Source organism: Falco rusticolus, chromosome 14, assembly GCF_015220075.1.
Source record: "Falco rusticolus isolate bFalRus1 chromosome 14, bFalRus1.pri, whole genome shotgun sequence".
NCBI lineage: Eukaryota > Metazoa > Chordata > Aves > Falconiformes > Falconidae > Falco > Falco rusticolus.
In genome coordinates, this window is record NC_051200.1 from 9,993,715 (window position 1) to 10,006,624 (window position 12,910).

A 12,910-nucleotide genomic window follows, 5' to 3' on the forward strand; every position below is an offset into this window, starting at 1 on the left:
CTAACTATTGTTTACAAAAAACCTGGTACAACAGAACTCTACCATTTATGCTCCTTTTCTTTCCACAGACATTAGAGCATATATTGACACTGTGTTATAATTAGTTAGAAAGATATTAAATCTTAACCAAACATTCTAGCCTGCCTCAATTTTTTGATGAGACCTTTTATCACTGAAGTTGAATTTACAGGCAGATTTTGCAAGTTTACACAAGCAAGAATCATTACAAAATCTAAAATAACCCAGATCTTGTTGAAACACAGCTAGCGGAACACTCTTGGTTATGGATATACAGAGGAAAAAAAGCGTTCTAGATATCAGGTTATTTGTGAGGCTCTAATGTGTTTTCAAACATACAACTTCTGTGTTATGTCTATGTATTTTATGCAGTTTCTAGTCATGTTTGTTAGATGTCTGCATGTCATGTTCTGCAAGATTCATGAGCAGTCTACAACCAAGCAAAATTCTCACACAACAGCTTGTCTTGGGTAATGGGGAAAGAACCAGGCAGAGTGAAGTGACAGGAAAGTGTATTATTTATTATCCTGATGAGGATAACACCTAGTCATGGTCTACAACTCAAATGCGTTCAATGTCCTGCTGGTGGGGCTGTATGATTCTGAACAAGTACACAGGCATTTCCCTACACAATTATCAAGACCTTCTTTAATTATGCTCCCTTATCTATGATCACTCCATGTGCACATTAAAGTACGGGCCGTTCAGGCAAGGGCTCTTTAAAGAGAGATGGAAAGACTGAGTAGTAACAAAAATATTGCAGTAGATTGCATAACGTTTCTGGACCTCTACGCCAGAGTAGGTAAAGGTCATCTTCTCCAGAAATAGAGTGAGAAAGCAAAGGAAGCTCTAGCTAAGTATGTTTTAGAGTTTACTAAATCGAGGAAAAACTTCAACCCACTGCAGCAGTCTTTAGCTCAGCCCTCTAGTGCAGCTTTACTGGCCCACAGACAACTTTCAAAGCCACAAAGACAATACTTATAAGTAGGTAGGTTACTAATAATCTCTCTAGTTGCCTTAAAATGATACATAGGATTTCATCAAAATTTGTTCCCTTCTTCAAAAGCCCATTGTAAATTTCAGAGCCAAATTCCACCAACATAATCTATTAACACACATATGTGCAAATACCTCCTGCTTTTCAGGGACACAAAACTAAAGACCATCAATTGTTTTTGCTGCCTGTTTTCCCTTGAACCTTGAAAGAAAGGATCTTCAAATGAAATTTTGCCTCTGTATTTATTTTCTTTTCACATCACAAAGATGTACCCTTCCTAGCGCTTGCTAAACACAAAACAGTAATTTGTATCCCCAAGTGGTAAAAATAGAAAATATGTTCAGTCTAATAACATATGTGAAGAAAATTCATGCCCAGGGTTAACCAACAAAGCAGCGGTCTGCAAGAAACAAAGGCAGCTGGCTCAAAGAGCAACAATGCTTCTGAAAAAGTGTGGATGTACTATTCAGTGAAGCATCCAAGACATGACGTTTACTTAAGCTACAGCTGCATATACAAAGCTTTGCTATAAGACCCGGGAAATGACAAGTCTTCTGCAGTAACAAGGTCGTTCTTTCCCGGAAAGGTCCATGGCAGCCTTTGCTCTCCAGCTGAGAGCTGGGTAAATTGTATCAAATATGCACACTGTAAATAAATTCTGCCCTTCAGAAGAGTTTCTCTGCTTTGATTACCTTTTCTTGCAGATGTGCTCTGCCCAAATCCTACCACTTCTCTTTACAGGCTTGCCTTTCCCCTACTAATATATCTGCCTAGGTTTCTGTCTTGCTCTATCATCATAAACATTCATAAACATTAAGGGACTTAACCTCATCACACCCCTGCGGAACAGGAAAATATACCCATCAGAGTGGGCAAGCAGTGAACTGGAACTCAGCTGACAGCAGTCCTGACCAACGCCAAGCCCTTCTGCAAGTCACTTGGCTCCTCTCTTTCCACTCCCCCGTGTACAAGAAGGGGTAGTGACAATGACTTCTCTGTAAAATGCCTCAGTCTACCAGTAAAATTCTGAGATGTTGTTCTTCTCACTTCATAAAAGGAGGTAAAGCAGAGAAACATAAATCAACAGCTTGAAAGGTCTGTGGCCAGAAACGTTACCCCATTTTTCTAAACATGTGTCTGATACCATCAGTACAAAAGCTGCATCCAACACAGGATCTCAGTGCATAAGCTGTGCCATAGCCAATCTGGGTCAACACTTTGCTCTTCTTCTAGGTAATGCAGTACAAGGAAGGTAGTGAAGGACTATATAGCTCGAGTGAAGTTCAGAGTAGAGAAAATGTCAAAAACAGGTCCCAGCTGACCCCCAACAAGATGAGTGAACAAAAAACACCAGATAAAGGCAACTACATAGTTGTCCCTTCTCTCATGCTTTCCACCTGAACAAAAAACCCGAACAAACTAAAAAGGCAAATTACCAAAGCTGTAAATATCATTATTCCACTTTGACAGATACAAAGTGACTTCCCAAAGGCAGTAAGGCAGCTAGTGGCACAGCCAGTAAGAGAATCCACGTTCTGTTCCTAAATACATGTTCACCTTGATTTAGAAAACTTCAAAAGGACGACAGCACCTTTGCCACGTATCACCACAAAAAAAGCAGGACAATGTAGCTCCTTCTCCAAGCAACCACTACCCTCAGCCACTGGCCAATGCCTCAATCCCTTCACCTATCCCTCTTCAAAGGCTTGGTGAAGACAAATGGGCTTTCCAATGTGCAACGAAGCATAAAGCCATGAAAATCAAAGGGCTGCTTTTTGAGTAAATATGAGCTCCAAAGCCATTGTCCTCTCCCACAGAGGAGATCTATGAAAATGCTTACTATAGCATATGCACAGTATTCTTTACAGCTTCGCCTCCCTGCTGACCACCAGCCCCAGGGCCCAGTCCGCTTCCCATTACAATCAGCTTCACCACACCCACTGACTTGTATTGGAATTCTTTCAGGGACCCTAACTAATGAGTTTTTAAACACTTGTAGACAGAGAAGATAATTCCTCATCATTATTCTTCATAGGAAACACCAGGAAGAATGTCATTCCATTGTTCTACAGGAAAGAAACTGGAAGAAAAATCACCCCCACATTTCAAAGAGCAGCCCAAAGGTTTTACACATGAATTGGCTACAGCAAGCTATGGGTGTCTCACCTGAGAGTTCAGGAAAGGGGCCTAAAAAGTAAAATCTTCTAAAATCTAGCCCCCTGCAATCGTCTCACACACTGGCCTCTATGCAAAGAGGTCCATAACCAACAGGCATCTGTTTTTCCCAGTCTTGAATACTACATTCTTAAATACATGGCTACTGACAGCAGCATAGAAATAGGCTCACCTAAGCACCGTATTACTGCAGGACCTTAGTTTACCTCATGATATGAGACTGAATTAAATGGGAAGTGGCAACCTTAATGACACTTTAAATACAAAGTTTTGCATTTGCTTTCTCTACTGACAGTTGTTTGCTTTTTTCCTCACAAGTGAAATCTTGACCTAAGCCAGTGATACAGTAAAGGATGAAAAAAGAACAAGTAGACCTACATAATGGATTGTTACCCTCAGAGATAAAAATATTTTAGATGAAAACATTCCATTGTGAAGCCACCTTCTCAGCACAGATCACAAGCCACCAAGTACTGCTCCATTTTTACCCAGTCTTACTTTTAGGTGTCTGTGGGATGTCTTTGTAGGATGCAGATACCATCACTTATCATAAGGGCCTACACTTAAATAACCAAGAAGAAAACTTCTGAACTATGGTCAAACCCTGATAACAGTCCATGCAAAGTGCCATAAGGAAAAAGCACTAGTTTCTGTAGCAAGACATCTGCAGGTTTGAATTCCAGGCCCTGAAAGTGATGTAGAGCTACAGAATTTACTTATTCCGCAACACCATGTACACCCACAGTGATACAAAAATAGCTATTATATTACTTGTCAAAGGAACTACTGAGTGATTTTTAACTTGGTGCTTTATCTCATTTTCCTTGCTGGTTGTTAATACCCCACCCCTATAAAAAAAAAAAAAAAAAAAAAAAAAAAGAGTGGGCTATTCATGTCTTACTATAACTAGTAGCACCATGCAGCATCTGAGTCAGGAATCTGAATTGCTGACTACAGCTCCTCACTAAACAAAACTTGCACATTATATGTAGTAAATGGCATTCCCCCATTCTCTGTGTTACCTTCAATGAAAATTGGCTTCCAGTTGTGGTATCATCTCCAGCTCTCCTTAAACCTCACCATCTCAAATCACCTGGAATAAGAACTCATCGACAATCCCCAGTAAAAAGACACAGATTAACTGCTGAGGTCAGATAAAGAAAAAATCCCCCAAGTAAGAGCTTTCTTCTCCTGGTGGCTTGATTTGAACACATTCATAAAATGTTATTAAAACATGATATAAAGTTTTACAGAAGAAGAAACTACTGACTAGACCTTTGTTTAAAAGTCATAATAATTTATTGTGTGGATCTGCTATGTATGAGTTGAAAAACAGTCTCTTCATGATAAAACAGTTTGTAACAGCTGGGAAGTTAACTGCAGGAAGTTTTGGTTTATAGCCTTACCTCAGCTCTCTAGTTCCATATCATTTTTTTTTTTCAGTACTATGAGCCCAACATGGTAAACCCATCGCACTGACTGCACTCAACAGTCTTGTTGAAACCAAGGAGTAATATGCAATTCTTTTCTACTTTCTATGAGACCTCATAGGGCTCCAATACATAGCTTTTGAAAACAACTCCCTCCAGCTCATTCCCCAAAATCTTCGCTCACAAATGTAGATGGGATAACACATACCTTTTTGGTCAAAAAACTGTATTATTAGAAGTTATACAAAATGGAGCTTAAAAGCTACTGACATGCATGTTGCCACCCTTCCACTCATTTTTTATCTCTACAGTTGTCCATTACTCAGGAGTAACATACCTTCTGACCTCTGACCAAAGCTATTAGAACAATGTAAACAAATATTTTTATTACAAAGCATCAATATGTAACATTCAGTAACAATAATAAGAATGAAAGAACTGTCTTTTCAAGTCACTGTTGTGACTTCCTGACTATATTATACTATGAGTGGTCTGGAAGGTTATACTAACTTGACATATGACTGGATTTACTATCTTCTTTATTGATGCTTAAGAAAGAATTCATAACATGGCAAACCCTGAGTTGTGGCACAGTTTCAGTTTTCAGTGTTAATAGATGTTTGATGGCTTTATAAAATACATTCTGTTAACTGCAACCAAGAGAAAAGATACAAACTTTCCTCTCCATTTTTCTTTTCTTTCTTCTCAAAAGAAAGGCAGTAAATTTGAATTAGACAGGTTCAGAACTGGGCTCTGTGAAGCTTTTCCACACGCATAATATTAGGTGTGCACAAAGTGGTTTTCTGATCCTAGTCGTTAGAGAGTTGCTCCACATTTCGTGAAGCCTGCCTTTGGCCAAAACAGGGTCAAACTCTCTTGAAGTCAATTGAAAGCATCTCCATTGACATCACTGGCTACTGGCTTAGGCCAAGATGGAGGAAGGCATGGGTACTTTATGGTACTTATTCATTATATACGCTTAAAAAGTATCCAGGAGCCCAATCCTTCAAGTTCTCTACACAAAGAAACCCCAATACCTCAAACTAAAGGCACCAGGGAAACACAGGATGGGGTCTATCTCTTCAGATGCTTATTCCACAAACTTCATGGGTTCAGTGTGTTAAACATTTCCTACAATTCTTTTAATTTCTTATTTTTAAAATGAGATTTGATAGTTGCACTCTTTCTGGCTGCCCAGTTATTTGTGTAATCATGTAAAACTGCTGATAGATTTCAGGCAAAGGGATGTGTACTGTACAGGCAAAAATAACAAAAAATAATGTCAGTTTCCATTCCCACATATGTAAAGAACTGGGGTTTAGTCACTAGTAAAACACATTGAGCATTTTGGGAGTGCTCAAAACCCCCGTTCAGTAAAACATAACTTGAAATCAGAGTTGTTTCAATAGGACTGCTCATGTGCTTAAAACTGCATACCTGCCTAACAACCCCACAATATTAAGGCCCATGTGCTTTTTCTAAGTCTTGGAGCCAATTTTGTCCCATCTTGCATGATGGGAATTTTGCTTGACTCAGATAAAAACAGAAATTGGGCTTCATAACACAAAAAAACCATCATAACGCTCCTTCCACAACACTAGAGCATACCATCTCAGTCCTAAGAAGCCCAAAATGACCATCAGTGCCCACCCGTTTTTACAGAAATCATTTAGTATATTTAAGTTAACACTTTACAGGATGTCACATTTTCCCTTTAAATTATTTAAATTCCAGGTTGCAGCAACAGTCTTGTCAGACAGACAAAAGGAAAAATTTTGCTTCCCTGAAGGACCTGCATCATAACACCATCTTTTACTCAAAAAGAAAATCCCAAACAATATAATTGGCATTCGAATATGAAGTGCTTAAACACTCTGAAGTTCTGCCTGGCTTCAGAATAGCTGAACAGTATCTGAAGTATCTACTCTCCATCCCAATTTGTGTATTTCAAAAGTCATTAAATTATTGAATGAATCATTAGGAAAACAATTCAAATGTTGTTAAACTGATAGTAATTTTGCCTCATAGGATAGATGTGAGCTTAATGTTAGCACATGGCCAAGTTCTTTTAAGATTTACACTCCATAGAGTTCCATATCAGCCAGGGAAGAATTACTAAATCAGGATGTACTTCAAGTATAGGTTTTGGCCCAAGACTATTTTTGGTCTTCCTCAGCTGCTTGTTTTGACAGCATCTAATCCCCCTCACCCACCCACCAGCAGCCACACAATCCATCCATTTACACTTTCAAAGCAAATCGAAAATGAAACGTTTTCAAATAATTACTTGGGGATGTCTGTAACACGAATCCAAAAAGTAACTGCAATTCAACTGTAATATTTCTTAAGGAGAAGAAAGGGAAGAAGACAAAAACGTTACAGAAATTCATTCAAAATGTGACTTTCTCCTACACTAATGCTCTCACCATCACCCCCCCAAAAAATATAAAAAATATCAATCTAATTCCCAAAGACCCTCTCTACTCTATTTCACACATTCCCATCAGAAACACAACACAACACTGTTTCCAAGTTCAGATGACTTTTCATTTAGTGTGCTATTACAGACCCTGGTGAAAGAACAGTAACTGAGAAGGTCTTCTGCAGAGGCACAAGGCAAAGAGAAAAGAGGGCAGGGGGACGGTGGGAGGGAAATACCCAGCGCTGGAACTGAAACAGTTCACCTTTGTCTGGAGAGCAGGATCACCCCCTCCAGGTTGAGGACTACGTTGAAAGAACACACTGCTGTGGCACGCACTGGTTTTGCACTCATGCAGGAGAGGAACCTGGCCCACAGATGGCCTGTTCTCAGCTTTGTCAGCCACAAACAGACCTTTGAACTTTCTATTTATATAACAGTTTAGTGAGTTTAAGCCTCTTCCTGTATAACTGGCAGTTTGCTGGTTTTGCTGCAATTAGGCTACTTGTGATACATAATATAAAAAAAGAAGAAAAAACAACAAACCAAGAGGCTTGTTCCTCTGCAGTGAGATGTCTTCCCCACCACAGCCACGCAGCTACAATGATACTCTTACCTGCTGATCTTACGTCCCTTTGCCAGGTTTTTATTTTATATACCTCAAGAAGCATTTTCCCACTAAGTATTTTCCTTCCTTCCACTTTTTCAAAGATTGGAGGACTTAAAAAATATTAATAATAACGACAATAAACATAAACTGTGAATCTCTCCGCCTTTGTTTGCGTTAGTAAGGAGCTATATATTCTGGGGTGGTTGGCTTTTTGTTGGGTTTTGTTGTTTCCCAGCTGCTGATTAATGGCACCACCTTACTCCGTAAGCAGGTTCAAATCTAGCCACATGGTCCCAGGACACTTCAAGATTTCATTTACTTGGTTACTACAGACAAGCGTGGAAAGTGATTTAAAAGATGAAATTTGATTTTTAACAGCAAGTGGTCCCCTCGGTGCACACAGGCATTCAAGCTTTTCATTATATCCATCTCCCTTCCTTTCTCCCTCATAGAATGGCTCATATTAAATGCAAGCCCAGGTGAACATTCCTTATTCATCCAGGAATCATAGCAGACTTCAGCTTCGGCCCTTTCACCTCAGCCAGAGTTTAGATTCATTTAAATTGTTTTGGGGGTTTTTTTCAGCTTAAGTCTGGGAAAACATCCACTGGGATAGCTGTGGCCTTATTTTACACATTTTACCCTAGTGTTAACAAAAAAATCCCACACCAACCCTCAGCCACGTTCTTGACAAAGGTTCAATGAAACACCTCATTCTTATATTACTGTGATCTCTGTTAATATGGGAAACTAAAGGGCTGATTCTGCAGTTTGTATCAAGACAAAGCTCCCACTAATCATCTGGAATGCCAGGTGAGAATTTAAGAACATACGTAGCAGCAGCACAAACTATAACTCTGACAGTTCTTCACAAAATACGTTTCAAGAAGTGACATAAAGACATGCCTCCATTGGAGGGGGGGGGCGGAAATTATTTTTCCCATCAGCCCAAAACTTTTGAGGAGTCATTTCCTGAGAGTATGGCAATGTACATCAGACAAAAAAATAAAAAGAAAAGAAAAAAATCTCTGCTCAAGCTATAAATATATTTTTTTAAAATATATTTCTCAGGCTAACTATGTTTCTGTTGTACTTTGCATACAGATAGTACATACAAACACCCACACACACGCTGTAGGCCTGAGCTTGCCGTCTTGGCGATTGCAGCACAGATTAGCAGAAGTTTTGGGTTTACAGGGAGTGCAGAAGAGGGTCTGTAATTGCCTTACAAATGCTTGTGAAACACCTTTTACAAAGGCCATCTTACAGACAGAAGGAAGGAGGACAGTTTCAAAACAAGAAGCAGCAATTTACAGATCATGTTATGTATGCTTATTTGTAAATATTATGAAGTAACTACACAATATTGGATACACAGACAAAAATCAATAAATCTTGATGGGTGAGCATGCGTATTTCTGGGTGTGTGGGGACGATGCATGTATAACATATTACATATATACGCATGCACGTCTTTATGGATAGATGAGCTAAATTCAACTCTCCTTAAGCAATGCAACTACTTATCAGAGACAGAAATCTTTAAATCTACAATAAAATACATGTATGTGCACACACATAGATTATGTACCTACATATTACATACATGTGCACTTGCATATGCTAATTGGATTATTAAAAGCTAAATCCAACTTGATGTCTGCACTACGTAATTGTGTGTGAATGCCTGTGCCATATAGAGTTTGTGTACATATCAAACACTTTGAAACAAAGTAAAAATGTTCTTTCCTCATGGATCCTAAAAACACTAAAACCATTAAATTTCACTGTAGGAAAGCAAGCAAATGGCATTTCTAGAATGAGTGGTAATATGCTCATATTTTATGGAAAAACAGAGGCACAAGGTTCCTTTCTTTCTGATGCACATCTCTAAATCCACATAAAACCATAGTCAAATGAAAGTAAGTTATTAAGCAAACATTAAAACTCAATACCTATAATGTGCTTAGTATTAGAACTACACCCACATATTGGGTTGTAAGAGCTTCTACTAAATTAATGATGTTACCCACACTATAAATTAGGCAAATTGTATGCAAATATTATTTGAGTAGTAATACGGTGGTTATCAGTTGTCTGCAAAATAAATTAGTGTAGCAAAGTAAAGATAGTGTGGTGGAAGCATAATATTTAATTGAGCACTAATTTTATTGTGATTATTACCTTTAAATAACAACAGCATGGTTATTAAAAGATGTAATATGATGGTTTATGCAGAGCTGATAAAACATGCACATGATCCAAAACGCCTGCTTACAGATTAACATTGATACAGTGTAATTTACGGGTTCCAAGGATTTACTCCAAATTGCTGTAAAATAGAACGTGACAGGTATTTGGTTCTGATTATCTTGGATTTGCAACCATAGCTGTTAAGACTGTGTTTGGCAAAATGATAGTTATTAACTAAATATATTATCTCTTACTAGACATACCTTTATATTATCAACAAAGTAAAGTAAACCCTCTGCCAAACATGAGGTCCAAATGCACATGCATATGCACACATAATCGGTGTGACATTTAGAGATTAGGATCACAAAATACAGTATTTTAGTCTCCTTCTTTCTTGGCAAACTGCACCTCAGCCTAATAGCATTTAACAAAGCAGAAACCAACCACTGAATTTCACCGTGCAGAGTTAGGAATTAGAACTGTATTTGCTAAATTGAAAACTAAATAAATAAATAAATTTAAACCCCCAAACAATAAAAGCAATGAAAGAATAAACATAGTCTCATTAACCAGCCGGGAAAGTGACTAATACCTACCCAGATTCTAACTTTCCCGGCTACTTGTCACCCATCGAAAATTCCTTAACATTCACTTTGGTAACAAGTTTACAATACACTTAAACAGATGCACCGACCTTTTCAAGGTGTGCACCCATTTGCAGAGCAATATAAATCCAAAATTCCACTCTTTTAAAAATAATAATAATTAAAAAAGAAAATAAAAGAATGAGGGGAGGGGAAATATCTGTTATAATATCACGGGGACCGATCTTCCCACTTCCAAAACTAACTTCAATAACACTTCATCCAGAATAAGGAAACCAGCGGAAACAGCAACAGAAGCCCCCACACCGGCCAGGGCTACAGCTGAACTGTGCCGCACCGCAAAACTCCAGTTGCGTTTCTCCCCGCGAAAGGAATATTGTCACTGACAGCAGAAACACAACATGAGCAGAGCGGCGATCGCGGGGAAGCATCGCCCCTCCGCACCGCTCCCCTGCCCGGCCGGGGGGCTGCTCGGGCTGTTCCAGCCGGCACCCGGCACATCCCGGCGCTTCCCCGCCGCTCCCCCCGCTCCGGCAGCCCGCGCCGCGCTCCCCACCGGCGGGGCCGCGGAGCGGGGCCGGCCCCGGCGCAGCTCCCCGCGGGCACAGCGCGGACCCGCTCCCCGGCGGGCACCGGGTGCTTCGCCCCTCAACAAAGGCTAAGGCACCGGGGAGCGAGCGGGGAGGAGAGGAAGGAGGCAGCTGTGAGGGGGAGAGGGGTGGAGAGACAAGGGGGGGGGGGGGGGAACAAAACCAAAAAAAAAAAAAAAAAAAAAAAAAAAAAAGAAAAAGCCACCAACGAAAAAAACCTACCACTGCTGCTCTAAGTCCCAGTCCCTGAAAAAGTCGAATAGGTCCATAACGATCTGGTGGGGAGACTCAGAGAAGTGGTGCCCCCTCCCCGCCCCGCGCCGCGCCGAGGAGCGCGGAGCCGAGCCGGCACGGCTAGGGCTGCCCGGCCGGCATGGGCAGCGGCGCGGCGGGGAGCGGCGGCCGCCGCGGGGCCGCGCGGAGCCGCCCGGGGCTCGCCGAGCGCCGCCGCCGCCGCCCGCTCCGGCCGCCGCCAGCAGCGCGGCGCGGCTGCTGCCTGGCTGGGAGAGGCAGGCACGGCGGCGGCCCGGCGCACGCACACACACACACACTCGCACACCGCGAGGGGAGGAGCCGGGGCGGCCCGAAGCCGCGGCATGGAGCCGCCGCGGCAGCACCGCCGGGATCTGGCGGAGCCTCGCCACCCCCCGCCCGGGATGCGCCGGGAAGTTTCGCGGGAAAGGAGAAACGGCGGGGACGCGAGCAGCGCGGCTGCGCGCCTCGGGATAAGCCGAGGGTGGCCGGGAGGGGAGGGGGAGAAGCGGGGGCAGGGGAGAGGAAAACACAAAAAATAGGCACCTATAATTTTATTGCCAAAGCCAACTCCCGTGAGCCAACCAACCTCGCTGCCACCGAGGCGGTAGGCGGCGAGGACATGGCCCGGGCAGCCTTACGGGGGGATGCGCGACAGCAGAGGATAGACAGGCCCGGACAGCCCCCGCAGGCTGGCCCAGAGGGTCCCCCGAGCACTCCCTAGGGATTTGCTCCAGCTGAGCAGCCGGGATGGCAGCCCTTCCCGGCGCCTGCCTGCTTCGTGCGCGGTGGGAAGGGGCCCGGCTCACCTGCGGGCAGCAGCGTGCTGCAGTGCTCCCGCAGACACCATCCCGCTCCCCACCCCTCCAAGGGGAGGCCAAGCTCAAGTCCCAGGCTGCCCCACACGTGACAAGGCAGGGAAAGGGGCCCGCTGCACTCGCCATCCCCTACAACAAATTATTTTCTACCCAGGTTCACGCACCCTGCCCACACGCTTCTGTGTCCAACTGCCTACTAAACAGTGTATCTTACGATTCTCCACATCCATTTTATAAATATAAATCCCAGGTACACATACCCACTGAGCAAACAAGTACATACATTGCTATTGCAAAGACAAGACCAAAGCTATGTTCATCTTTACTCCAGTTTTCCACAAGACCAGTTGCACCCTGAACTTCCCTGCATGCCAGCAAGTCTCAAGGACTTTGTGTTAGCAAAGTTTGAAACAACCCTTGCTTGGGGGGTAGGGTGTGGTGGCGAGGGGCCATCCTGACAGCCATGCCCCAGCCCCAGCAGGCTCACGCAGCTGGTCACAGTGGCCAGACTCCGGTGAACCCTCAGAAGCATCTCCACAAGCTTCCTGAGAATTAAGAGAAGTGCAAGATTATAAATTAGATCAGTTGCAGAGCAGCTAATGTAATCCAGTTTCTGCTGTTTTAAGGAGTACACCATTCTTTAGAAGCACTATTGGGTTAAAAATGTTGCTGAGGAAAAGCCATGGGACTGTTATCAGTGAAAGTCAAGTGTGACAGACTTCATCATCTTAGCTTGGGCTTCACTGCAAGATTCATGTTTGCATCGCGTGTCTTGCAGGCCCTCAAAAGGGGGGAGCTCT

At 42.5% G+C, this 12,910-nt stretch overlaps 1 protein-coding gene across 2 annotated transcripts in view; it reads right to left on the minus strand.

Moving 5' to 3' along the window:
- Positions 1–11,419, minus strand: part of AFF2 (AF4/FMR2 family member 2) — a 351,298-nt gene extending 339,879 nt beyond the window's left edge. For both annotated transcript variants that reach the window (XM_037408027.1, XM_037408026.1), the window contains exon 1: positions 11,263–11,419. In XM_037408027.1, the coding sequence (XP_037263924.1) occupies positions 11,263–11,309 (47 nt within the window). In that variant the 5' untranslated portion in view covers positions 11,310–11,419. The remainder of the gene's footprint in view (positions 1–11,262) is intronic.
- Between the last annotated feature and the right edge of the window lie 1,491 nt (positions 11,420–12,910).